General features: G+C 40.3%; 1 protein-coding gene across 2 annotated transcripts; it reads right to left on the bottom strand.

The window, feature by feature from the left end:
- Positions 1 to 959: 959 nt before the first annotated feature.
- Positions 960 to 15,121, bottom strand: LOC145432830 (uncharacterized). 2 transcript variants are annotated; one of them, XM_080309644.1, is made up of 6 exons: positions 14,922 to 15,121; positions 14,713 to 14,851; positions 12,792 to 12,911; positions 10,195 to 10,269; positions 8,375 to 8,473; positions 960 to 1,703 (listed from the first exon to the last, which is right to left on the bottom strand). In XM_080309644.1, exons 1-6 carry the CDS (start codon positions 15,066 to 15,068, stop codon positions 1,357 to 1,359), a joined length of 927 nt encoding a protein of 308 aa, XP_080165770.1. In that variant the 5' UTR covers positions 15,069 to 15,121; the 3' UTR covers positions 960 to 1,356. The 2 variants fall into 2 exon arrangements, with proteins under 2 accessions (XP_080165770.1, XP_080165765.1); XM_080309639.1 differs by having other exon boundaries at positions 14,713 to 14,868; positions 14,936 to 15,121.
- Positions 15,122 to 27,570: the final 12,449 nt, after the last annotated feature.

Genomic DNA, 27,570 nt, shown 5'->3' with positions numbered 1-27,570 from the left:
GTTATAGCAGATTAGGTTCAATAGTTTTGATCTTCTGATCCAATTTTGCCTGTTGAACTATACAGCTGTATGAAGACCATGTAGCACCACTCCCGCAGCAACATGTCTTGGTATTGAAGATTCTTTGGTGATTCAGCAGGGATCAATGCTTAAAAGCAACAGCACTTCGCACAGCTACTTCCTCAAATTGATTGATGTTCGCAAGCGCATGTTATAGGAACCATGATAGATTTACTTCGCATTAAAGTTTCTTGGATAATTTGCAACCCCCAATCTCTGCAATTTAAATGAAACGTAATGGACGTTGAGACACAATTATAGCTTTAAGCTCGCGGCTTCCTATCTGAAGAAGTTTCATAGATCGACGAAGCGAGAGATGAGCGACATGGGCTGATTCCCAATGATTAGAGCAAAAATCAATTTCGATCTGAAATTTTGTTGAATATCGAATATCGCAATGTTTGCGGTCGGCCAGAGTCTGCTACGTTGATTCGATCGCGCGATCATAGCGTTCCTCGTGATATGAGCGTGTGAACATGCAATCAAACCGTAATATTCCGAAAAATGTTATTTTAAATTATGTTTTGCAAGACCAAGTCTCTGCAGAAGTTCCTAATAGTCTATTAACAGTGATTACATCCATTCTGAGTTGTGTCGCAGCGTATCTACGACAAGCGGCCTCGTGCTCCCCATGTGGCGATATTCCAGCGTTATAAATATGTTGGATTAGGAGAGTTGTACTTGACCCATTCACCTTACGAGTATACCGACAAACCAGAATCCTGACTAGATTAGATTTGGACAACTGCATCACGTGGGCCGCGGATACTTCAAGAAACATTAAAAAATATCTCGATTAAACTGCGTGTAAGCGCGAATTATAGACGGCTTCGATAAATTTGTCATGAATATTTATTATTCCTGAAGTGTTGTCTTATGCCACTTCTTATAATAGTGCGCCACTTCTAAAACTGTTTTATTTCAATGTTATTGCGACAACCCGACGACAGGTCCAACATGTGTATAAGATCCAGTCTGATGCAATCTCTATCATAGACGATGAATTTCGTTTTGTTCAAGCAAAATATCAACTCGTATCAAGCAAACTTACACGATAAAACAATATATAAAGTATGTAGATACACGTCAATGTTACTTACAGATTACAAAAGCCAACAAATTTGACAACCAGGTGCACTTTATACCGCGACAAGATAGTGTTTCAACGTTGCGCAACCAAGAGGTTTAAAATCGAGCAATGAGCAGACAAGACGCCAATGCTACTTCGAATCAGCCTTGAATCGACCAATAAACAGACGACATAAATATGGCATCTCAAATAAGCTAAGAATCGACTTATAAGCGGGCAAGACTCCCGCGAGAACACGTGGGTCGCCATTCCACGGGTTCGAGATACCGCACGTGTCTCCTACGGAACAGGCGTCTCAATATATCACGCTGCCCCTTCGACACGACTATTCCGAGAATGACAGCCAGCACGGAAAGTCCGATCACAATTCCGCCCAATGATCCCACGGGAAGGCGCGCCGGTTCTACTGTGGTGCCAGTTTCCGTGACATTCACATTCGGAGTTTGACGAGTCGCGTAATCGTCCACGATCAAAGATATACCGGCTATTAAGCCAATGAATGCGAAGGTATCAAGCAGTGCTGTTATGCACTCCCGTACCAGCATAGCCCGGCCTGCAAATATGAATGTCATATTTCACGGTTTACGAATTGCAAAAGTTCATTATTGCTGCCAGATCTTATTGGATCGACAGATAGAAATATATATATACCAGTACACAGAGCGTACAAATAGCGGATCATGGCGCAGCTTTCGTTTCAGTATCTCGGGAGACACGCTTTTCACGGTCACGTTTTCAGGCCGACCTCAGCGTTTTAAAAATACAAAGTCTTCGTGCTGAACATCGGTGATGGGTCGACTAAACCAACAGCCTATTCCTAGGGTATATTGCAGTGAATCTCAACGTGGGCGATATCGCCACTAGCGGACGATTTAGATCAGAGGTCTCAAACTCAAATGTGCTCGCGGGCCAGTTTTCCAGTTTTGACGACGCCGCGGGCCGCAGTATTTATAGGGGTATTCTATGTATTTCCAAGTAGGCCTTATTTGGCGGAAATGAAGCGTCCTATTGAAAGTGAGCCGATGCAACAGACTGACAGTAAACACACATCGTCAAAATGTGATTTACTATTGTATCAATTTAGACCAGGCACGAAAAGAATCATCACATTTATAACTAATTGAATAGACGTGTTGTTGTACTTGATATATATTAATTATAAGATATAGACACCATATGGGCGGACTAATGTGTATGATGCCATCATAAAAGCTATCGGGTTATAATTTTGCTGCTAATATGAATATTTTGAATTTAACAGATTGATAATAGAGACTGATCTGATACCAAAACAATTTTAGGTTGAGCAGAGCATTGTAATTCAAATCCAGGATTCGGGTATACTTCTGATAACTAGGCGATTAATTTCATGGCCAAATATCTTCAAATATAGGACCAGAAAAAAATATAAATATAATATAAATATATTATTGAATGTGTCCTAGTGATTGAAATGTCGGAACGCCGAACGGCCCATTGTTGTCACATCGTTGGTGCGTGCCACTACGGTACTCGGTACCTTTAAGTGGCCTTAATAACGTGGTTTAGCGACCTAAGATGTAACCATAACTACTTGCTTAGTTAGCGACATATCAAGCTGCGACCTTATGATCTATTACTATTCCCCGGATACGCGATTAGTTTGTTGCGTCTGGGGTTCTAACAAATTCACAGTATTCCGTGTCACTCCGAGTCCACTCGAGTCCTTTTCTTTTTGCCATCGAGTTAGCGCGAGTCTGAGTAATTCTAAGAAAGGTCGCGTCCAAGTCTAACTCACAAATTTCAGTCACGAATCGTCTAAGGCAGTGGTTCCCAACGTTGGCGAAAATGACGCAGGGGCGACAGTGGGCGAAAATGGACAAAGGGGGCGACGGGGGGCGAAAATAACGGCTGACCTTTTTTTTTTTTTTTAGTCAACCCACGGAAATTAAATTTAGTTACAAAAGTCTGTCAAATTGGTCATCGAACCGAAAATTTTACCTTTTTTTTAGTCAACCCGCCGGTGATTACAGTTTGTATGCCCAATTTTCGGTACACAAAATTTGGGGGGCGATGATCGGTATTGACCTTGAAAAGGGCGCGATGGGTCGAAAAAGGTTGAGAACCACTGGGTGGGTTAGGTTTTGTCAACATGAAATGGAAATGTGGTGAAATAGTGAATCTTCAACTGCATGGTAGCGTTTGCAATTGATGTGATGGTCAAGTTTGATGAATAGTTTCCGGCTTTCGAAGCAATTTAAGAGGAAATTTTCACTTTACAACCTGAAAAGATATATGTGACACTTATATATTGTCAAATTAATAAAAATTTAAAATTTCGTCGCGGGCCGCACAAAATGCTCTGGCGGGCCGCGTGTTTGAGACCTCTGATTTAGATAAATAAGGTAACGATATCGGGCGACAACATACGAGGTTGACGATAGGGAGTCAAAAATGTCAAAACTTTCAGCGAGATATATTTAATAAACACGGTCAAAAATGCACGTAAAGACGGCTAACATTGTATAGGACGCGAAGTCGAAATTAAAAAATGATCATTCCAACGGAAAGTGATGGTGGAAACCTGTTTTGCGAGCATCGACTCTCGCAAAAATGACGCAGTGTTAGCAAATTCACCAGCGAATGAAGCTATAGTTGCATAAATTTGGCGTTCATGTGTCCTCCATTTTGTATTCGTAAATGAGGGGGGGTTGTGCCGAGCATGATAAGGACGCGTTGAGTTGGTACAGGTAGAGAACCACTGGTATATCGTGTCAATGATGCATGTTAAATCGAACTTGGATTATTTCGATATTTTAGGACTACTGAAGTTAGTTATGCGTGCTTGCACTACTTACTAAATTGGTTGTGGTTTTAGACGACTGACACTTGTAATTGAACATTTTATAACATTGATTCCCAAACTATATGCCGAGGCACATTAGTCCTCTGACGCCTCCTGTTTTCATTTTGGTCACGAAATCGAGGTAAAATGGTCGACCGTGTGTAGTACTATTAGTATTATATATTACTATTATATAGTACTATATGCCGCGGCACACATTCTAAGGTGGGCCACGAATCTTTTCTTCATTAATACTTTTAAACAAGGCACGAGGGAAAGCATATGCGACTTGAAAGTGTTCTATTCACTGCTTCGTGGCTGGTACATCAGCAGCAAATCGTGGCATTGTGACGAGTTCGGTAATTCTCACGTCATAATTGGTCGCTCGTAGTGGATCCACCAGTGAACAAAAAAATTACCCCGCAAAATGTAGCCGCATTGCCGGGACTTCTACTTGCATCGCAATATTACTTTTCAGGATTGGTTGTTCACAACTTTAGGTGGGTCGTAATTCCAGTTGGCGGCAACGAAACAAGCAAACATTCCGCAGGGGAACAGCTCTTTGATTTACGAAACGTCCGTTTCTCAAACACTGTTTCCACAAAAATGGACGAGTTGGGACCGTCTCCTTTCAAATCCGATACCAAAACAGGTTCAAAAGCAATCAGGATCTTATCACAATTTGCATCTATGCGAACATCGTTTGTTACCTGAATAAAATTAAAAGTTGAACAAGTGAGAGACTACTGGGAATTGGCGACGAAATGGGAGCATGTATGTCAGCATTACAATGTAACATCGTTTTAGTTGTCGTGTATATTTTCGAATAAATATAATAACCAATGCGTTACCACACGATTATTCCTCAAAATCCATTTTTTTGTAAGTGTGCCGCGAGCGTTTTGTAATTGCTCTAGTTTGTCGCGAGCGCTTTGTTCTAGTGCAGTGGTTCCCAACCTGTGGTACGCGAAGGTCTTCCAGGTGGTACGCGAGTAGATTCTGTTTTTTTTTCGACCGAAGGGAGTTTTTAGTTCAGGTGGGGTTGATTTTGAGTTTTTTGAAGCCGTCGTCTCACGCTATTTCCAGCTGCTAATTTTCTCTTATACGTGGGTATTCGTGCAAGGATTCTCATCCCTGGTGACTATCAAGTCGAAGAAACGAAACCGACTTGTCGCACCCATGACTTTCGATGCGTTGTGAGCAAACGTATGCCACGCATCGACCGGCTTGTGGTAAATAAACAAATGCAGCCATCGCATTAAATAAATTGACTTTTGTTGTGTGTTGTTATTTCATTATGTTGTTCTTCTTGTGACTGATGGTGAAAAGACAATTCCATACATCCCATCAACCCCGGTTGATAATGCCTAGTTCAGGGGTGTCGAAACTCAAATTGTATCGTGGGCCGGAACCAAGTCATGAAATCGCTCGCGGGCCGGACCAGTCAACGGAATCCAAAATGTTGCCTCGTGCCATTGCTTCTCGCTGGAATACTTTATTATCAAGCATATATAGATAATACACGGATCGCAGGGGTTTCATTCTAGCGAGTCGCAACGCCATTATATGCGAACAATGAAATTGGCGAAAATACGATGATTGTCCGGTTGAATACAGTTATGAACCGCTAAAACAGTGGCATTAACGGCGATACAAGAAGACATATTTCTGTGTTCCCTTTGCTTTAGTCATAATCTGGCGTTAGCCCTGCGTATGCGTTTTGATGAATACAAGATTTTCACCTGTCAACACGGACGTTGTAATTTGGTTTCTTACTGTGGATGTGATGGATAATATCTTTTTTCAATCTACTCAGAATTGCTTCGCGGGCCGGATAAAATCGTCTGGCGGGCCGTATGTTTGACACCCCTGGCCTAGTTTAATGGAATTTGACATTACACATCGCATAGGTCAAATACGTGATTATGACGTCATAGATAGTGGAAACGCGCGTGTAACCGATGTAGGTGGTACGCGAGCACTGCATAAAACCTGGAAATGGTACGTGGGTGGGAAAAGGTTGGGAACCACTGTTCTAGTGTGTCAAAATACAAAAAAGTTTGGGAAGCACTGGTTTTTAGACCAATTACACTTGTCAATTTGAACGCTGCGAACTATAAGTTAATCGGAGGTGGATACTTCCTGAATCGTAAGATGAGGATCCATGCAACAATCTCAAAACGATTAATCAAGTTAAACATGCATTCACAAACGTATGGAATTTTGCCTGAAAACTGTGAAACCAGACGTAGTCTGAAAATATAACCAATTCAGTATATAGTGCAATTTGGAAAAACCTAGTAGAGTCCGAATAAGTAGAGCTTCGTTACTAATCACCATTGACTTGACGAAAGTGGTAATTCTTGACTGCGCAGAAAAGGCAGACGAAACCGGTGGATCAGTGGTTCCAAAACTGTGGTATGCGTATACCACTATAGTGGTGAGCGAGACCATCTTATGGTGATACGCTAGCGGGTCGGTGATTTTTAGATTTTTTCAGTCTGGAATTTGCTGTCATTTGCAGTAAATCAATATAAGCACACACGATGCACAATTATTAGCTGTGCAGCACTTTCACGGCGGTATCATGGAGCCATACCCGATTCACATTAAAGGGAGCGAAGCATCCGGCAATATTGACTACTAGTAGTGCGGAGCGGATCGATAAATACTCAGGTCCGACTCCGATCCGGCTCCGGCCAAAAATGAACAAGTCCGGCTAAAAACCAAGCCAACACGGTACGGTGGTTCCGTGAATTTATAAACAGGGCTCGTTTATTTTCGCACTGGCTTGACGGTTACTAGCGTGTGGTTGGTTGGTTAATTGGTAGTTAGTTAGTTACAAACGTCATGCTTATCCATCAAGATTATGGCCTTATCAAAAACTTACTGATCCGGCTCCGGCCGTATAAGAAAAAGTACCGATTCAACTCCGATCCGGTCCGGCCAAAATTGAAAAAAGTCCGTCCGGATATCCAATCCAGCTCCGGTCCATGCTCCGCACTAGTAGCTACGCTACTAGGGTTAACGTAAATGCACCAGTACAGCAAGGTCGATAAATTTAAACCATGTCGAAATGAGAGTATAACCCAGAATACCTTAAATAAAGTATAGATTCATCGCAATCGAATACATAGGGGAATGTTTACTATACTGTGCGTGGTTTGTATGAAAACCGTTTTTAACGCTACCATGAAGCCCGGCCTGTTAAAACGCCACCTTGATTTTAAGAAATACAGAAAAGAAGAATTGAGATCCCTTGCCGAGCGAGATAGTGTAATGGTTATACGTCCAGCTTCTCGATTGGTAGGCCGTGGGTTCAATCCCCGGCCGGGTCAGACCAAAGACTCTAAAACTGGTATCCGCGGCTATCCAGCTAGGCGCTCAGCATCCATGGATAGCGTGGAGGAGAAAAATACGGTGGTGCAGACTAGATGACCTTGCTTAAAGGTCGTATCGCATCACCATCGCCAAAGCATCTCGATGGTGCCGGCGAAAATAAATCTGATCTCTCTCTCTCTCTCTTGCTCCGGCTTGTTAGTGCGAGGAAGGGCTAACGGTCAATAAAATGCCTGTATCGTCAAAGTGAGCCTGGGCACTGGACATATTCTCGAATGTTGTATGAGTAATGTTGTACCCCGCATAGACAATCTTACCTACAGAAAACATCTGTATCTGGCAAATTAAATCCGCTTTTCGTATACTGGTCATTATTGTTATGATGTGGTAACAACGCTAATTGCTGATAATACTGGTACATTTGACTCCAAGTCATTTGGGATCCAGTTGGTGCAGAAAAAAATGATGGTACGCAGCCGGAAAAAGTGTGAGAAACACTGCACTAGATGTTCCATGAACAGAAGTAAGCCAACGTTAAATATAGTTCCCAAATGTTTTTAATAGTTCATTGGAAGTGGGATATCCACAATTACGCTACTCCCAGGCAATGTTCCCTCTAAGCTGCGCAAATGCGCAGTACTGACACGGTCTCTGCACACCGGAAATCCAACTTGCGCACAAAAAATCCGAAATGATAACCTTTTTATGGTCGTAACGCACTGATGTCCAAGGGTCTGCGCAGTAAGTTGGCGAGTGTCCGCAGACTCGTCAAAAATTAAAGGGAAAATTGCTCCCATGGCTTTCTTCCACTAACGGAATCTTAGTGTATCGGAAAGTAATTTGTACCAATATATCTACAAGTTCTTTACCGTATTGGTATCGGTATAGGGGACCGATGGCGATTCGAGTATTAATTTAGTCGAGTGATGAATTTATTTTTCGAGTGTACCGAAATTAGAAACCTCTTTCGGTAACAAAACAAAAAAACAAAAAAAAAACTATGTCATCGCACAGACCTACTATTTACGAATTTCCTGATGAAATTAACAGAGCGTTTTTACCGCTATTCCCGAAGTCTTCTGCGGATAAATATCCCAATCCATCCATGGTATCTTGCATCGACGCGAAACGTACTCGCCTGGAACGATGGCGGCTCGGCTCTAGAACAGACATAGGTATGTGTTGTGGTATCAAAGTCTCATTTCACGTAAAGCATTCTTCGACTTGGTAAAGAAACGTTATATATCAAGAAGCGATTTGTTCTACAACTTTATACTGCATGTAATAAGATAGGCATCCCAATGCGATTTGTTTCTTCGAAGCTTTTCGGTAAACTCCATTCAGTAGCATATCATCAACATAAAGCCACTATGCGCATATATCACTTATCTTTATGACGGTTAGTATTAGTTCTACATCAAAATTGAGAACAAGTCAAACTGTAACTGTAGCATAGCCAAGGAAGACGCACAAGCAATAAAGAAGACAATGCCGTTCAAGGAGTAGCATTTACAATCTACAAATTGTAAACGTCACCTGCATGGTGAACTAAGTTGGGTTCCAAACATTTAAAATTTATACCGAAACATGAAGACGAATGACAAAAGACAAATGGGCCTAGGATCGAACAGCAAAACGATACGTCATTAGGAATACTATCATCACAATACTTACGAGCGAGAGTTACCGGTAAAAATACATGCTATTGTGATATCAATATTTTGTGTCAAATTTCCATCAAAATGAGTATAAACCCGAATATCTTTCATCTTCCGAGTGTCAGTCATATCTGTGGGCCTATTCCTATCAGTGTTGGAATCAAGTCACTACCTTCGAGTCACGAGTCATTTCGAGTCATTGCACATTTTGACTCGAGTCAAGTCAAGTCAATCGATTTTCGAAGGTGACTCGAGTCAAGTCAAGTCACTATATTTTTGGAGGCGACTCGAGGCAAGTCGAGTCAAGTCGAGTCAAGTCAAGTCAAGTCAAGTCAAGTCAAGTCACAATTCAAGTCATGTTGCCTTTGCGAAGTATGAGGCATGATTACGTCATGTCAATTTGCTAGCTGTCTGAAATACACATTGAGTGGTCATTGATTTTGAAGCGATGAACGAATATAGAATTAAATGTACCGTACGCGCAGGAAGGCGCGGTATCGCTAACATATACTTAGAACTGCTAACCACGTAAATAAATCCATAGCCTCTGTTTACAGTTACCAGCCAAAATAGAGAATAGAGAAACGAATTGATAAGATGCCACACATTACCCATTTACAAATTGATATGATACAATTTGAGCCTGCGCCAATGATTGGTGATCGAGTATATAAACTATATTCGAATTCAATTTCAATAAAACGAGAGGTTTTGTTAAGATAAGAACATAGAACAGAAATATATATTTTGCTATAAATTACTTATATTAGTTTACGACAACGTAAGTTGTAAGCTTTGATCACTGCGTTTGCGGTCAATATATTTGTGAAGAAGCAATGGAGGCTCAGTAAAAGGCACGATCATGGAATTATTAGTCGCTCTTACGGGCTACATCAGCGTTTCGCGCACAATGCGAACATATGCAAGATAAAGTGATTGTTAGCGACACCGATTACTTGATGATTTGAAATTGACTCGTGAATTTTGCTCCGAGTCACGAGTCAATCCACATTTCTGATACACCGAGTCAAGTCAAGTCGAGTCAAGTCGAGTCAAGTCGAGTCAAGTCGAGTCAAGTCGAGTCAAGTCGAGTCAAGTCGAGTCATCTTAGCAAAGTGACTCGAGTCAAGTCATGTCATACGAAAAAGGTGACTCGAGTCTGACTAGAGTCATCCCAACACTGATTCCTATGAATATTGTAACGGTTGTAACAACGATCATACCTCCCATATCCGATTCCTGAGATGCCGACTCCAAAGTATCCTTCCAATCTCGACGCTTGCCAAGCGTACACGTGTCTGCAGAAGATTGGATAACGATTTACGTTCAAAAGATCTACCGAATGCACGTCTTCATATTGTGCCAAATAGAATTGCGTTAGGTTATCACATTATATCATAATATACCCGAAAAATATATCGAGCCTAGAGGGATATAAGCGAAAAGGGTATTTTAAGTATTGCCCCACTCTGGTATAGTCCTTGCTTACCAGTGGTTTATCCATTTCGCACGCCTGCAACTGCTCCAACTGAGAGGGCCTTCAGTATACTTCTAGAATGATTCATGAGGACCAGAGAATCTCACTTCTAGTCGTAAATGTTGCTAAGATGTGTTTTCTGATATGTGATATACACCTAGGACAGTAACAACTAAAGCTTCATACTCGGTAGCAGTTTTATAACCAATAAATGAAGTTTGTAGGGATATCTATTTGATATTGGTGTCACTGATAGAACGTTATAATTTTAACATGTCCTATTTTGATATGGGGGCGTACGACATCAGGTTTGTAGGCAAAATATGCTATATCGGTATAAACTAACATTTCTGATGTCAGTCTGCTACCAGACAGGGCATGGTATGGTAAAGTAGGGTGTGTTATGAAATATCGTATGGTATGGAATGTAATGTAATGTAATTTCGGTATGGAATATGGAAGAGTGCAAGTATGGTATGGTATGAAATTTTCTCAAGTATGGTATGGAATGTTCTTTCCATACTTCCATACTTTTTCCATACTTTGACAGTTAGGCCAGAATCACGACAATGATCCTACTTTCGATTTGACAAATTGATTGCATACCTCGGAGAATCGCTCACTGTCTAGGTTCATATCTCAAATTGGGATTCATGACTCACCCAGCCCGGTTCAAATCTATTTGAAGACAACAATGTTGCGCAACGCGCATATGAGGGAAAATAATATTGATTATTCCAATCTAAATATCATAAAAACGAATGCTGTTCGACCGCTGTCGCGTTACAACTTGAATTTCGCTTATCGTTTATTCCACTCCGTAAACTACCAAAGGAGTTTTAAAATCGTAGACTCTCATAATGTACAAGTTATATGTATGTTTTTTGGTAGGATGATCATCACGCAATATCTATTTGATATAACCATCATTGTAATTGAAGAATACGTAGCTTGTCTTGAAGCGACTTTACGATATGCCGGCCTCCAACACGCAATAAAACTTATGAAATCTGGTTATCTCTGATAGAAGAATGGACACCCTGATGATGTTCGAACTGTTCATAGTCGCTCGAAGCTTAATTATTTTTCAGATTTACCAATGAATTTTGTCATTAATACTAGTAGTTATGCATATGACTATCAAACATTTATCCTTTCTCGGCCCTGTGATCACATTCACCGGCAAGTTATACATGCTGATGCATCCTCGGGTGGGTCAATTGTTAATGGTCCCTTTGTTTCACGCTGTTATTTCCCGACGACCTCCCATCATTTTCCTCGGCCCTTCGAATCTGTAATGTGGGGCTCTGATTGCAAAGGTCCCTACTGTATTAGAATCGAAAACTGAAGTCGCATTGAATCGCGCTAAGCGCGAAGAAAATTTCAAGATTAAAATTTATCAAGTAATTGCGAGTCAAATCGTGAATTCAAATTGCATGTCGACGACGGCCACCACATACTAATTGGAATACTTGTCCGTGGCCGAATGTGGCCGTGCGACGGCAGGTTTGCCACCCCTGTATAGAGAGTGACATTTTGTGGGGTTTGGTTGGTAATCAAATATGTTCATGATGGTATTCATGTCTGTCGAGTCGAGGTAAAATAGCCTTGCCCAGATAAACATGTTACCGCTGGGAGTCGATCACAGGCTTCCACGCGGAACGCCGTGGATTAACTGAAACCGACTACGCCAACTCGAATAATACTCTTCTCTTCGACGATATCGAGAGAAGAACCGTTTCAGAGTTCGACTAAGCACCTTGTTGTGCTGTACGTTACCCATTTCCCACTACCCCCAAACGTAGGCTAATACTAATGCAATGCGCGGCACGAAAATACCTGGCAACAGTTACAACTGGCCGTCCACAAAAATGATCAATAGTCATGCAAACTGCGTGGTTTAGCGAGTCAGCTCGTAATTGTCGGCTCACATGTCGTCACCGAAGACGACTGGAACTTCAAGTCAAATCGAACATGTTTCCGGGCCGAATGTAAGCTCACGAATTTCTGAATCAATTTGAAATTTTATATCTCATTATTTTATCAATGGACAAGCCTTGAAATTAAGTTATAAAATTTTATATATACCGGTCGGACTAGCAGAAAAGACGTCGCGGACCGGCAGTTGAGAACCACCGTTTCAAACGAAGGGTTTTAAAACACCGTCAATTTTAAATGCAAACCCAAGTATAAATGAAAGTCTTCCTTGTGACCAATTGACCACGCTTTCCCTCCACATAACGAGTAATAGGTATACAGTCTGCAAGAGATTTAAACATGTATAATAATGGATATGATACTATGTTTCCTATACTAGTTAATATTTAGTAGTTGGATCATCACCTGAAGAGCTTTCGCTCTCGCTATCCATCCTGCGTATAAAAACCACCGGTTCCACGTGACAGCACGGGGCCTGCTGAGCTGAAGGTGTCGATGGTCTGCCAATTGACCCTATCTCAGCACCTGGGGAAGAAGAAAGTATTCACTCAGGCAATAGGCAGATGTGGTCAAGCCAGCATTGGTACTTTAACAGAAATGGATGCAACACCGTAAATCACTACTGAAATATAAGCAGAAGTATATTAAAGAGACATGCAGAAGTCACTTCAAGTAGATGTAAAAAGTGATAGGTCTGACACGTACTCATAGGAGCAGTTTGCAAAATTAGAAGTTGATCGTCGCATAACCTATGCACCAAACGAATACGTCTACATTACAAATTGAAAGAAGCATCAACGCAAATACCATAAATAGATGTAGAAATACTAAAAAACGTAACCTATCGAGTAAGTAAAGCCAATTTCAGCATTACGAGAAATGAGAAATACTTCATCACTGACCCTCTTTGGCAATGGTTCGTGTATGATTTTCCAACATCGCTTCTTGTGAACAAGAGCAACCCGTGGGGTGAATATACCGCGAGTTGAATATATTAACTCTGTTGGCTCCCGCCTCGCAAACAGTTGATGTTTAATGCGTTTCACAATCATTGCAGTATATATACATATATACCAATATATATCCCGACAAATTGGTTAACGAACCACAAGTGTATTTGGTGAAGTCTAGTGTAATACTGCATTACATCGTACAATGTCATGCGAGTATGATTATTTCAGAGTATTGGTTTGCCCAGCTCTTCACAAAAAGCAGCAATACGTGTACGATATAGAACGCAAGTGGTCTCAGAAGTATAACTTACAATTACTAAATACATCTGGAGAACACTTGCATATGCAAGCAAGGTTCAATTCTATGTACGTTCAGTCATTTTATTATTTCAGAGAGGGCGATATAACAAAAGTGACCTTTCATATTTTATTGATCACGTGACGTTTTTGCGATATAGCATAGCAATATATATGCATTATCGTATCATAATAATCACATCTTCATTGATTGAATTCGATAGACTTGATTTAGTGAGAAAACAATAAAAAAAGTCTGGGCTCATAGAACTTTGGATGGTATGGGATGAAGCACATTATTATACCGTCACTCCGATTGACTAGACAACACATTTTTTATGATCAGATGTTTATCGTGTTGTACTGATTCACGAGAGTCGAGAATGGGAAACACGCCGTAATAGCATCGTTGACCGGGTAATATATAAAATGGGTAAAACCCAATCACCCACAGTCGATTATGTTTGAGGATGGCGTGACCGACGGATAGGCAATTTGCAACCTTTAAATTTTCAGGGTTGTAACCAAGTCACAAGGCTCCGAGTCACAAGTCAATCTCACTTTCATGGTGTTGACCCGAGTCAAGTCGAGGCATTTTCAATTCAACACCGAGTCAAGTCCGAGTCCAAGTCGAACAGAGAGTCGTGTCCGTGCCTTGGTATTATGACTGGAGTCAAGGTTTAAGTAATTGTGTTGGCAGCTCAGTTCCCAGTTGAAGTCTTGCTAAATCTACTTTTTATACCGTTTTGTGCTATCGAATGGTTTGAATTTGTAATAAACTAATTTTCCTACTTTTAGCAGTATCTGGTCGCATTTTCAAGTACCAGGAACGATAGACAGACAAAATCCTAATAGTGTGATTAGGCCTACTTATTACTATTCTTCGAAATTACAATGACATGCCGGGTCTTCGACGTCTGACTCTCGAGTCATATGATTTGGTTCGAGTGCAATGACTCGAGTCCAAGTCGAATCGATACACAGGTTGACTCGAGTCGAGTCATCAGAAGATCGTGACTTGAGTCGGACTCGGACTCGAGTCATTACAACTGTGAAATTTATACTGTGTGGCTTACCGACTATTTCTGGCTCGTCTTCTACATATTCGCTGGTAGCCTGTTGTGGATGCTCCGGAGTCGCCTTTTCACATTCCGCACCAGGCGTAACAGATTGCAGGTCTTCCCTGGAGGGCGTTAGACATGTAGTCGACGACGAGTTCTTGCCAGCAAGTCCTAAGACATGATTCGAAATAGTTCTAGTAAGAATATATCCATATTTTGCAGAGCATATGTGGGGAACCTTGAGTCTTGTCCGCATTGTTTTCCGTCGAGAGGACAGCAGTTGATTGACTTTTGCTTTCCGTAAATTTAGACTCCGTCGTATCGTCCGTTTGATCCGACGTTTTAGAGGGACATAATTTTGAAAGGATCATATTAAAAACAACAAATAAAAACTAGACAGTACAAATGCAAATCTTATTTCAATGTCCGAAACCATGATGAATCTGATGGCTTCGAGGCAACGACCGTAATAAAAATCTAGGCTCATGCTGCCTTTCTATAATAATTGCATAACCTCAATACAGTCGCTGGAATTAGCCGGTGGCAATGAACTCCATATTCTTGGGATCAGTCAAGCTCAATTATTGAAATTGACAGAACATCTAAGAGCCGTTTCGGGAGTTTACAAGGTTGCTAATTACGAATATCACATTAGTTTTGCCAGATTGACTCTAGAAAAGGATATATTTATACCCCTAAAAAGCCTAAAATCGCTGTATTTACCCTTGAATATTTCACTTGGTAGGAAGTAAGTCTTATAGATTTTTCTACTGTTATAATGCGCATAAATAGATGTTTGACTATGATGAACACTCATGTCGCTCTTAGTTATTCCATCAATATTAACATGACCTGATGCGAGAACTTTGTTAAAAAAGCAGTTTGTCAAGCCTAAAAATTCCACTTTTGCTCGAGTGAAATATATTTTCTCCTGTACCAATTGGTCATTCTACCAAGACGAAAGAGAAGTATAAAGCTATCGAGTTTTTCCCGGGAAAGCTTCATTAAAATCTTCATATGCTTCTCATCTCTTTACACTTGTAAATGAATAATTTTCCGTAAAGCCAACAAAGTGAGTATAGTATCCACATCGAGCGAGAATCTTAAATCTGGAAACTTTGATTGATCACAGATTCGAATACGGACTAAGGATTACAATTTCATATTAAGAGAGGTGCATGTGTTCACTGCATGGAATCCCTTCTAGGATGTAGTAATTAAAACGTTCTGGAAGATAACAAAGAACCAAACTACAAACGGTTGGTCCGAGAATTGGTATCTGCATATGGAAACCTTGGAGCAAACATTAGCATTAAATGTCACTTCTTGTTCAGTCATCTTGATATATTTTCTGATAATATTGTTGATTAGAGGGAATAGAGAGGGGAAAGGTTCCACCAATATATCAAAACAACAAAAGAAATATATCAGGGCGGATGCGACGAACATATTATGGCAGACTATTGCTGGAACCTTTCGTAAACTAAATTGCTTACAACCGAAAATAGTACAAGAACCAAATTTTCTTCACGATAAGTTCTTTTTTTTATTATGTTCCAACTGATTAATCTGAATTTGAAAGAGGTGGTTGACATAAAACTGATTCACTTGATGCAACGTTATTCGAGTATTTAGGTAAAAACTTATATACATGATTGAAGTTTATTTCTGTACATGATATCCGTGAAAGTCTCCAATTATGATAAATCTAATACCCTGAAATATAAATATGTTGATGTATTTTTATTTAAAATAGTATTCCGCGTGTCAAAATAACAAATAGATTGAATTTATGAACTTTATAGTACGACCGATCCGATTTTTGATCCAGCCCATACAGCGAAAATATGAGATTTTAGTCAAAATAGCCCCATGGATTATCTCCAAAAATATAGTCAATTTGAAAAAAACTAAGGTCATATTCGGAATCAGTGCCCTTCAGAACCGCCACGACCAATCTTACTTTGTCTGCCTAAAAATATGGGTTGATCAGTGTTATTAATATTTTTAGTGTTTTCACAACATACGACACTAAATCCGTTACCATGACTATGGATGGTGTGAACGTGAGGTTCACGTTCACTTTCTGTGTGTGAACCTCATAGATTTATAGGTTCACGTTCACAAACCAACTAAGTTTGCTCAAAATATTCAGCTTTCCGTTTGTGAGTGTTTAGAACAGTGGTCTCAAACTCAAATGTGCTCGCGGGCCAATTTCCTACTTTTTGATGGAGCCGTGTGCCGCAGCACCAATAATTGGGGAAATTCAATATATTTTCCAGTAGGTCTTATTTGACGGGACCTTGCAGACTGGCATTCCACACACATCGTGAAAATGTGATTTACTATTGCGAATTCAGGCCTGGCACGAAAAAAATCACATTTTCAAGTATTTTAATAAAATTGGTGCTGTATTTGGCATAGTTTGTCAAAATGATTAATTGTAGACACCATGCGTGAGTACAAATGCATCAGGACATCGCAAAAGCTGTCGCGAAATCATTTTGCAGCTCGCGGACATTTGACGTGAACAGTTATAGGTATAATTCATGAATTTTACAAAGATTGATCTGATATCAGAGCATTGGAGCAGTACAGCCTAATCTGACTTTCTAACATAGGTCTACTCCTGATAACTAGGCTATATTGATCATCTCATTACCAAAGTCAAATAGAATCGGCCTTAGATTTGCCTTCGAATATTGGAACAGATCAATAACAACTTGAAGACAATGAATACTGTGCTATAGCAGTAGAAATGCGCAATAGTCCTTCCCTGATTGTAACACTTGACGTGACGAGTGCATGTAGCCTACGAGTAATTCTGCAGGAGGTCACACCCAAGTCCAAATCACGATTTTCACGAATTTTCACGAATCATGAACGGGTGATGTTTTAGCATCATAAACAAGTGATGTCACGTAATCGTTGATCTTCCACTGAATGGTAACTTTTAAAATTGATGTAATAGTGAAAGTTTGATCAGTGGTTTCCAGTTTCTGGGGTGTTTTTAGAGCGAATTTTAAGTTGTCAAATAAAAAAATTGGTGGTTAAATATTGTCGAATACTTCGACTTCCAAAATGCCGTTGCGTGCATGAGACCTCTGATTCAGAGACTCCCTGCTGTGAGCTTGATCCGTAAACACACAACATAAAGACCGATATTATACGCTACGTGTTGGTAGTCAGGGAATGCTTATTCAACCAATCAAGAAATTGGTACAAGGAGAACATTGTTGTCTAATGTAAAAAATCTAGCAGGCCTACGTAATTCATCTTGATTTGATATGTTTATTGCGTCATAAAAACAACTCCATAAGATTGGGGTGTTGGCTGCCGTATAACTTGTTAATGGAGAAATATCGGTAGCAAGTATAGAAACCCGTTTTACAATCTGCTCAATATCAATGTAGCAATAGGTAGACGCCGAATGCATTGTCCGGTCTGACCTAGGCCATTAGGGCGTCAGCTTATCTTCCCAAGTCTTCGTCGAAATTGTTGGCAAAGCGACGGAAGATATTGATTTTATGGGATTATTATATCATTTGATAGCTCCAGTTGATATATTTTCTGACGTTTAAAAGTCAGCATGTACGTCAGCATTGTGGCAAAATGTTGCCCGAATCGTAGCTAGGTATGGTGTACGCATTTAATATATCACTTAACTGAAATGTATAGGGTTTGAATTAGCAATATGGTGTCACGTTACGTCATAGATTCACGTTCGCGTTCACACAGAACCTTTCGAAAAGGCTCGCGTTAACACGAACCTGAACCTTCCCGAGGTACACACCATCACTAATCAAGACCAACCACGGATTATTATCAATTGCCGTCCAGTAAGTTGATACCGGGAACTATCGTGAATCAAGTAAGCAATAAGTTCTGATTCGGACACGAACTACTAAAGGTTCTACATATGAACACGAACTTTTTAGGTCACGCGACGTCACCTTACTATTTCCAAATGCACCAAATGCATATACAATTATTAAGGTACTGAGTATAGAGTCATCTAAAATGGCAACATCAGTGACATTGGAAAACACGTTGATGATACAGAAATTTAATCTAAAATTAAATATCTAAATCTTCAAGATATCGCTCTAGTTTTAGCCATCATTGAGAGTTGTGTTGGTGCAATTGGTTGGGTGTCATTCATATAAGGATGTGACGTTACGGAATATCCTCCGAAAGGATTTTGTAACAACTTAGTAAGATTCGAAAATTTGGGACCGCGCGAGTCCCGTACTATAGGAACCGCTAGTGTAGGACGGAACAGAAAATATTCGAAACATGATCAGATACAGATAACTCTACTACGGTACGGAAATATAGGCAATTTACTTAGCTGTGACGGAAGCTAGCCTGCCCTCTATTCACAACCAGCTTTATACGTCATGCAACATTCTTAAAAAACGTCACAATGGTACAATTCCCGACTTCACAAGGCCTGTCGTCAAATACTGCATTTTATTTCTTGCTGCTACTGTGATGCAGCGAATAACCACAAATTCAAATACAAGGAATGGCGGTAGCATATGTTATAAAAACTAGAAAAATGCGGCTACCAAAATTTTCTCATCGTAAAACCAACTGGGGTTCGTTTGAGTACGTGACTATCTGAATTATCAAGTTTCTCAGAGTGAATACGAACGTGAACTGAATAGTTCTGTTATCTCTAATATACTAATCTACTCACAATACTGCACTTGTTAATACTCTCTCTATATTCCGCCGCTCGCATACCCTAAATAAGTGTTGTATATACGCCACATTGCGCGCTTGTAACCAAGAACGCGCACTATAATGTTACGATACGACGGAAAGAGAATGAGTAATCTTCAACGGTACCTACGTAAGGGTTCTTGGTTAACAAGTCACTAAATCTGGAAGATCAAATTGGCAACGTAGCCAGCATCGACGCGATGGAATCGCTGACGGAAAAGCAATCAAGGCAGGTGATAAATTAGAATCACGGAGAATGGGACCTATGAAGCATGGCCGGATTTAAGGATGTTTCAGTTAACGCCACGTTTCAGCACAAATGACGTAACAGTTTTCGCAATTCGTCCAATACGTCCGATCTGTGAAATGAAAGCGTGCGAATCGAGCATCCCATGCTAGCGTGAAGAGTTAGAAAGTAGGGATGGTGTGAACCTCTAGAACAGTGGTTCTCAACCTTTTTGACTTCGCGGACCCCTTTTGACCGTCACAGACCCTCGCGGACCCCCTCAGGTTTTAGTTCAATTTCAGCTCTATTGTGGTGCAACTTTCATCTGTCTTGTGTAAATATGAACTTGTGATAAACAGCAAAATAATGATTTTTCTTGAAGATAACTTCATACTATTTATGTAGAAATTGGTGGACTTTTAATATTTCAAAGCTAATTTTGCTGCTGTAGTTCTTGAAGTACGTGGTCGTGTCTTGAAAATCCGCGTCTTCGTTTTGATATGAAAGAGGAGTGCCGAAACCCATTTCAGCAAAGATAGGTGGAGGCTAATGCAATATTAACACATAACGCTTCCGACGATACTTTTGGTGTGATCGCAACATTTATGGCACCAAAATGAAGAAACACATATTTTATGAACATATCACGTCCAGCATCTAGCGCAGGGACGGGCAACATACGGACCGCTGTCCGGATTCGGCCCGCGACGGCATTGTCATCGCTTCGCAGAGAGTTTTTACCGTCCAAGTGAAACCCTAATCTAAAGTATGGACAAATTTTATGCTCCAAAGAACGGATTCAAGTTTTTCAACCAGAGAAAGAATGTCATGAGACGCCTTGTTCTGTTCTGGTTTACATATATTTACGAGCAAACATTTTCGACCATGAACAATTGAACATTAACAAGACAAGGCTTTATACCAATATAACCGGTGATATGAATTTAAGGGTTGGAGCGTAATGCCTTGATAGCAACGAAACACTCCTTGTTCATCAAAAAATCAGCCTTGTCGATAGGGCATCCGCAATAAGAATGCGTAAAATCTGATAGCCGAGCTTTAAGAGCAGATATATCATTGTCCGATTTATGACGATTGTCAGCCGAAAATATTCGGGTTCATTTCAATATGAATATACTATTCAATTGTATAATAAACTTCTGTACCTCCAAGAAGCTGTTCCCTGCATTGGGACAAATTATGGAAATACTTCGGAAATTTTTATTTCAAACGACTATTCACTAATTTGATGAGACTGTCAACTTCAAATAGAGAAGGTTTCGCAGACATTACGAAGTCACCCTGATTGACGTTACTATCCCCATTCCCCATATCTTAATTTTTTCCACAAACCCCAATAAAACGTCTATAAACAACAAAATGTTTGTATCAGCAGGTTATTGGAAAACTGGCAATGGAAATGAGTTTCAACACTACGATAGTTCATGTCAGACGATTATTATGATGATATGAGTCATGAGGTTTTAGCAGCTGTGGTGCGAAACTGCCTCATGCTTTCTCAAATTGAAAAATATAATAAAAATTAGGTTTTTAAAAATTTAGAGGTCTCGCGGACCCCCTGAAATTGCTTCGCGGACCCCTAGGGGTCCGCGGACCCCCGGTTGAGAACCGCTGCTCTAGAAGGTTCAGGTTCGTGTGAACGCGAACCTTTTTGAAAAGTTCTGTGTGAACGCGAAAGTGAACTTCATGACGTCACGTGACGTCATATTGCTCATTTCAAACCTACATTTCAGTGAAGTGATAGCCTATATTCATGTAAACGATATAGCGAGGAGTCGGGCCACATAATGCCACAATGCTGAAGTACACTTTGACGTTTTAAGCGTCGCCGAATGTATCAACTAGGGCTATCATATGATACAATATTCCCATTAATTCAATATTTTCCTTCGGTTTGCCAACACTTTCGACGAGGACTTGCAACGGAATATAAGCTTACGTCTTAACGGTGTAGGTCCGACCGGACAATGCATTCGGCGTCTGAGTATTGCTACGTTGATGTTGAGCAGAACGTAAAACAGGTTTCTATATACTTTCTTGCTACCGATATTAGGCTACCCCATTAAAAATTATACAGCAGTAGCTATAACACCCCAATTGCATGGATTTAGTTTTGATTTTACAATAAAAATATGAAGTCAATTGATTGACTCCGTACGCCTGCTAGATTTTATACATCAGACAACGATATCAAACTCAATGATTGGTTGAATAAGCATCATTCGCTGACTACATGTCGTGTATTTCGCTCTTGATGTTGTGTGGTTTCGGGTCAAGCTCACAGCGGCAGGGCATGTTATGGTATGGTATGGAACGATAATTTTCCATATTCCATACTTGCCTTACTCTCTCCATACCATACTTGCAATTTTCCATACCATACCAACATTGTTCCATACCATATTTGATACATATTCCATACTTTCAAATACTTCAATAACATAAGTATAGTACATAGCACCTATATTATTGATATTTCGGATGTCGTTATTGCCTAAACTAGCCATGATGCGAATCCAACTCCTTGCAATAGTTTTACAGAGTCTGTTTTGGTGAGGTTTAGTTCACAGTGGTGATGTGCCGTGGACCTCTACTCGACAGCTTCCGCGAGCAAAATGAGATACACAAGAGATTATTATCTAGGAATGTCCACAAAAGGGACTGGCAACATACGACCCGCAACGAGATTTTGTCCGGCCCGCGGACAGTTTCCCGTCTTACATGATCATGTGGCCCGCGACCCCAATCTGCCGAGATTCCCCACTAGTTGCCTAAACATCAGATTTTAGTGACTGCATGTTATTATATAGGTCTGCGCACTGCGCGACAGTGGAGCTTAGGGGTAAGTTCTTGGAAGCGAGAAGACTTTCATTATCGGCATTTATGATGTACTCAACCATAATGAATTGATATCTTGGTACATTTTGGGTAAAGGGGTTATCAAACGCTTTGAAATCTTAATTGAGGATTGCACTGTGAGTTAGTAATCAGAGAGAAGCAGACATGACGGCACCTGTATGACAATGCTGTTCTCAAATCCACATTGTATTTTCATTATTGGCGAGAAATGGCTTTGAAGTGACATATCTGCCGATAAAATACAATCAATAAATACGATTCATTCCTTTATCCATTCAGCAATCCGGCCCGCCAAGTACTTAATTTTCCTATATCCGGCTTGCCGACTAGATAAGTTGCACGCCCCTGCTCCATAAGATATCAGCGCATTTCCGGTACATTGGCTTGAGGCACATGCAAGTTTGAAGTAAATACTCGAAAAATACTTTATAATATAGGCGCACCCATAAAATATCCCAGCTGCAGGCGATCAATACTGCGGCGATCTGCGTGATTATTAGTACAGTATTTGGTTGGGGTTACTGTGGGGTGTGGCGAGAATTTCAAACTAGATCTACTTCACTCCCTGATCTATGATCCTGATGCGAGAGCGTTTGAGATATGACCAATAAGATAGCTCGGTATGTAAATAGTATAAATGTCCGGATAATGTTCAGAAGAAATGTAATTATGTATCAATCACATTGAGCATTAACTACGTTGCATCATGATTGCTTGTAAGCTCTCGTCACTCAAGGAATGAGGTAGTTGGAGTAGCCAACATTACCAATTATTGCGTCACATGATAGACTATGCTCGGAGACGTCGTGTCTAGACTCAATAGAATGTCGGATCAACATTAGTGTTGTCATTATTACATCACAAAATCATGTCATTCCAAGTGCTCGTTAAACTGTAGCACAGGGCCGGCCAACCCGTGGCCCGTGGGATAATTTCCGAAATTTCTAATATCATCAAAAATGGATTGCACAGATTGCGAACTTGCAAGGCCAACCAAAATTTGGATTAGTCTGGCCGCAACACTTGAGATGTGATGACTAAAATATCAGTTCCGACGCATTGACAGATCCATCAGCCATTCACATATTGGTATATCTTCGTACACTACAATAAAGCAGAATAATTTGCGATTGATTTATCAAAGGTAAACATTTTCTACAAGCTTAGCGCAAAATGTTGTCACTCGATTTCTTGTTTTTAATATTGTTGCCTTTTTGTGAAAATGGAAGAACACCTAATGTATCAGATTGAGTCTAGCTATATTCGCGATTACGAGACAAAGTGTCGTTCAACATATGCGACCTTGCATTTGCGCTCGCAGTAAGACCGTCGACTATGAAACCTATAGGCACGAAATGATTGACGCATGTTGGTCGCAGCTTTCGATATCGATATGTCCATGCGCCGAATAGCCAAGTCCTCGCAAACATAGCCCAGCAATATACAGCAGGCCCGCAATATAGACAAATGACAATATTATTGACCTATGAACTTCAAAAACTTTTCGCGCTTCGCGCGGATAGTGGCCCGGGCAAAAATTCGTCAATCGAATGTGGCCCTTTGGTCGAAAAGGTTGGCCAGCCCTGCAGTGTAGCACAAGTGCGTAATTTATCCTACACAGCGTTCAACAGTTCACGTTCACACATAACAAAAGCGATAATATTCCGTGAACAGCGAACAACGTACGCTTCTTGAAGCTTGCACAGATCACGATAAAATATATAAAACACCAAAGTATGGAAGTATGGAAATGTCGTTCCATACCATAGATTAAAATCTTCCATAACATACCAAAATATCGATCTATACCATACCATACCAAACCATGCCCTGCACAGCGGGCAGTCAGTACATATCCACAATAGGAAAGCTGGATATTTCGAGCAAACGTTAGTAACAAATAAATTAAAAATTTTGAGATTGTCAAGGTGCATGCTCGTTTGGTGTTGATTTTTTATGCTGCCAGTGCCATGCATAGAGTGATGGCATGCAGTTGAAATGCAGTGAATTTCAACCAAAGATATTATATTGAAGTGAAAATTGTAATATATGAAAAAGGTTCACAGTGCAGAACCTACCCAGGTTCGTTTGTGAACGTGAAACTCTAAATATCTGAGGTTCACACACAGAACGCAAAAGTGAACCTCAAGTTCACACCATCCCTATTAGAAAGACCACCAAACAGGAAGATAAAGCCAACCTCACTCCGCGCATATGGCAATACATAGGGTTACCATATTTCGGAATCGGGAAAGGAGGGAATTTCTGCCAAATTGTAAAAGTTACTCGATCAAGTGCAATATTTACTGGAAAATTTGTTGAGTTGATTAAAAAAAGGTCATCACTTTCATTCGACTCCAAATTCACCCGCTTTTTACTTAAATTTAGTGGTGTTAACTAAAAAAGATGGTCACTTTCATTCGCACATCGAATTCCCGCTCAAACTGCCATATTACCATCATTTATGCCGATTTTCGGTTGAACCTGTCCATTATCCTATATGAAAAAGCTGTGAAGGAGAACATTTAAAAAAAACGAAAAGGAGGACAAATCCTCCTAAATCAGGACGTATGGTAACCATACAATACATTAATTGAACCAACTGATTCGGACGCGAACGTTGTTTGTACGATTGACCTGCCTCGACGCGTTGTCCACGAAATATTTCCTCTTCCATAGAGCGATATTTCCCAGATATTCCACAGCACACTACAATATTTCGTTTCACGCAGTGCTCCACTGGTGCGTGTGGTTTATATTTTAATTTCAAATATCCCGTACAACACCACGGCCGTGGAACAGATTCGAATTGGGTCATGTCATGAAAAAAGGTTTAACATAGCTAGTTTATAGTCATGTCATATTTCTGACCATGCGATATACGGCCTCCGCGTTGTCCATGTGAACTATCGGTTACGCGCCTTTTAAACGCAGCTCAGCAAAGTGAATTCCACCCACTTGTGAGATTTTACGATTGCTATATGTGCTCCACGTTCGATCGAACATGAGTTTGTGAAATGGAATGCGGGGACTGGAATGCAATGCAGTTAACGCGGACAGCGACACACAAAACATGAGTCTGCCGAGTATCAGTAGTAATAGCGTTAAGCTTGAGAACCGTCCAATTTCATTTCGAATTGTATTGCACTATACACGGTAACTGCTGGTTTTGGGTTAGAAAACGATGCTGTCAGGCTGTCTGAAGGCACAGTCATATATAATTCAAAGTCGATAGTCAGGCTAACGATATAATAATTCCTGATAAACTTTTGTAGAACGTGTGTTTCATTTCTCACCACGTTGTAATTAAACGGTTGTACCGGTACGCCTAATTTGTCAGTATAATTGCAGAGTCCGAAATATTCCCTTCTAAAAATATCGAATAATCCACCTACTTGTAATAGTAAATTCAGTCCTGTCACAAAGCTCCTTTTCAAATGTTGCCAACGCTGTATCCAACCATGCAGAAATGGACGAACTAGATATCTCTTTTGCAGCAGTCCTCTCGGACACGACCTCAAGTTGAAATATGTCATTCAGATATTAGTAAAAGCAATTTTCGTCACAGTATGGTAAAATACCACCATGTTCAAGTATGCGCAACTTCATCGGTTTTTTAATAATATCAAAAAATTCCACAGCGAAATTATTTAGGTACAAACCACGTGGCAGCTTTCAAATTCACAGGATATACATACGTCTTTTTCTGCAAGGAGGTGTGAATAACCGTGACAAGGATTGAGTGCAAATACTATCCTACGTAAGTCAAAAGATTGACAGGTTGTCAAAGTAGTCAGCGTTTTTACTCAGTTAGATGTATGAATAACGCCCTGAACGTCTACTTATTTACAGATAGAAGAAGCAATTTCACATACTGGTTCAAACTACATCTTGCAGAAATTGAAAATGAAGATCTAAAAAGTATTCAATAAAGTTGTTTCAAAATAGTTTATATGGTCGTGGGGTCAAATACTCTTAGCATTTCATCAGACCTGGCAAAGCGCGGCCCGCGGACCAAATGCGGCCCGCGAAGTTATTCTGTGCGGCCCACGCAAGGTTGCTTGGAATTCAAAACCTAAAAATTGCTTTTGGGATGACTAAAACCCATTGGCTGTATCAAATGAACAGGAAATTCGTTTACTTTGAAACATGTTCATACATATGGTACGACTACGCTTTCTACGTACCTGGCATGTGTAATCCAGATTCAAAATAAAGGCAATGTGGCAAAATATGAGTAGCAATTGAAGTCACTAGAAATCACTCTTTCCATATAATTTAGTTCAAACCTTCCTTGTTGACATTGTCACATTACGCAGTATATACGGTGTGTTTCAATTTGTGACGTGATATGTTTCCGAATCCCTAATTCGTAAGTCAGTCAGTGCTCGCGATTACTATATATAACTCATCGTATCTAGATATCCCTGCTATCACCCATAAAGGATTAACGGGCATGCCAAAAAAGAAAGTCGAAAACTGAAATTCAATGAAGGTTTAGAATTTTGAGCATAAAATATTCGCATACTGGAGTCAGGGGTGAACCCATCCTTTCAGTTTTTGCCGATCATGTCGCCGAGATCAAGGATTTTAATTAAAGTCGATCTTATGAAAAAAGCACGAAACACTAGGTCAAGGGAGGGCGAAGTCAGAAAAACTGCAAGCTTCGCTCAACAAGGCTATTTAAGCTGCACACTACTCGGAGGGCAGCGACCAAGAAAATAAGGTTGGTACTAATGCACATATATTTCAGTGTAGTGATTCTCGAACTGGGAGACGTGAAAACATCAGAAGGGTGGTGCGAAGCCGGAGTTTGTTCAAAAAATCTTTCGCGCTCCGTGCGATATACCACCAGCTTATAGTTGTCGCTCTGTCTATTGTCCGACTTTGATATTGCACAATTCTCTCATCAACAGCCATAATCTTGCATGCCATCCAACTATCCGTTGAGATTGCTAGCAGAGGCGGTCAAAGTAGTCAAGAAATCTACTGAAGTAGAAGTAGAAATAGCGACGAAAAAATCTACTCATGTACGAGTA

Source organism: Botryllus schlosseri, chromosome 1 (assembly GCF_051294905.1).
Source record: "Botryllus schlosseri isolate E-star chromosome 1, Bs_hap1, whole genome shotgun sequence".
NCBI classification, from domain to species: Eukaryota; Metazoa; Chordata; class Ascidiacea; order Stolidobranchia; family Styelidae; genus Botryllus; species Botryllus schlosseri.
This window is presented reverse-complemented; position numbering and strand designations above follow the sequence as displayed.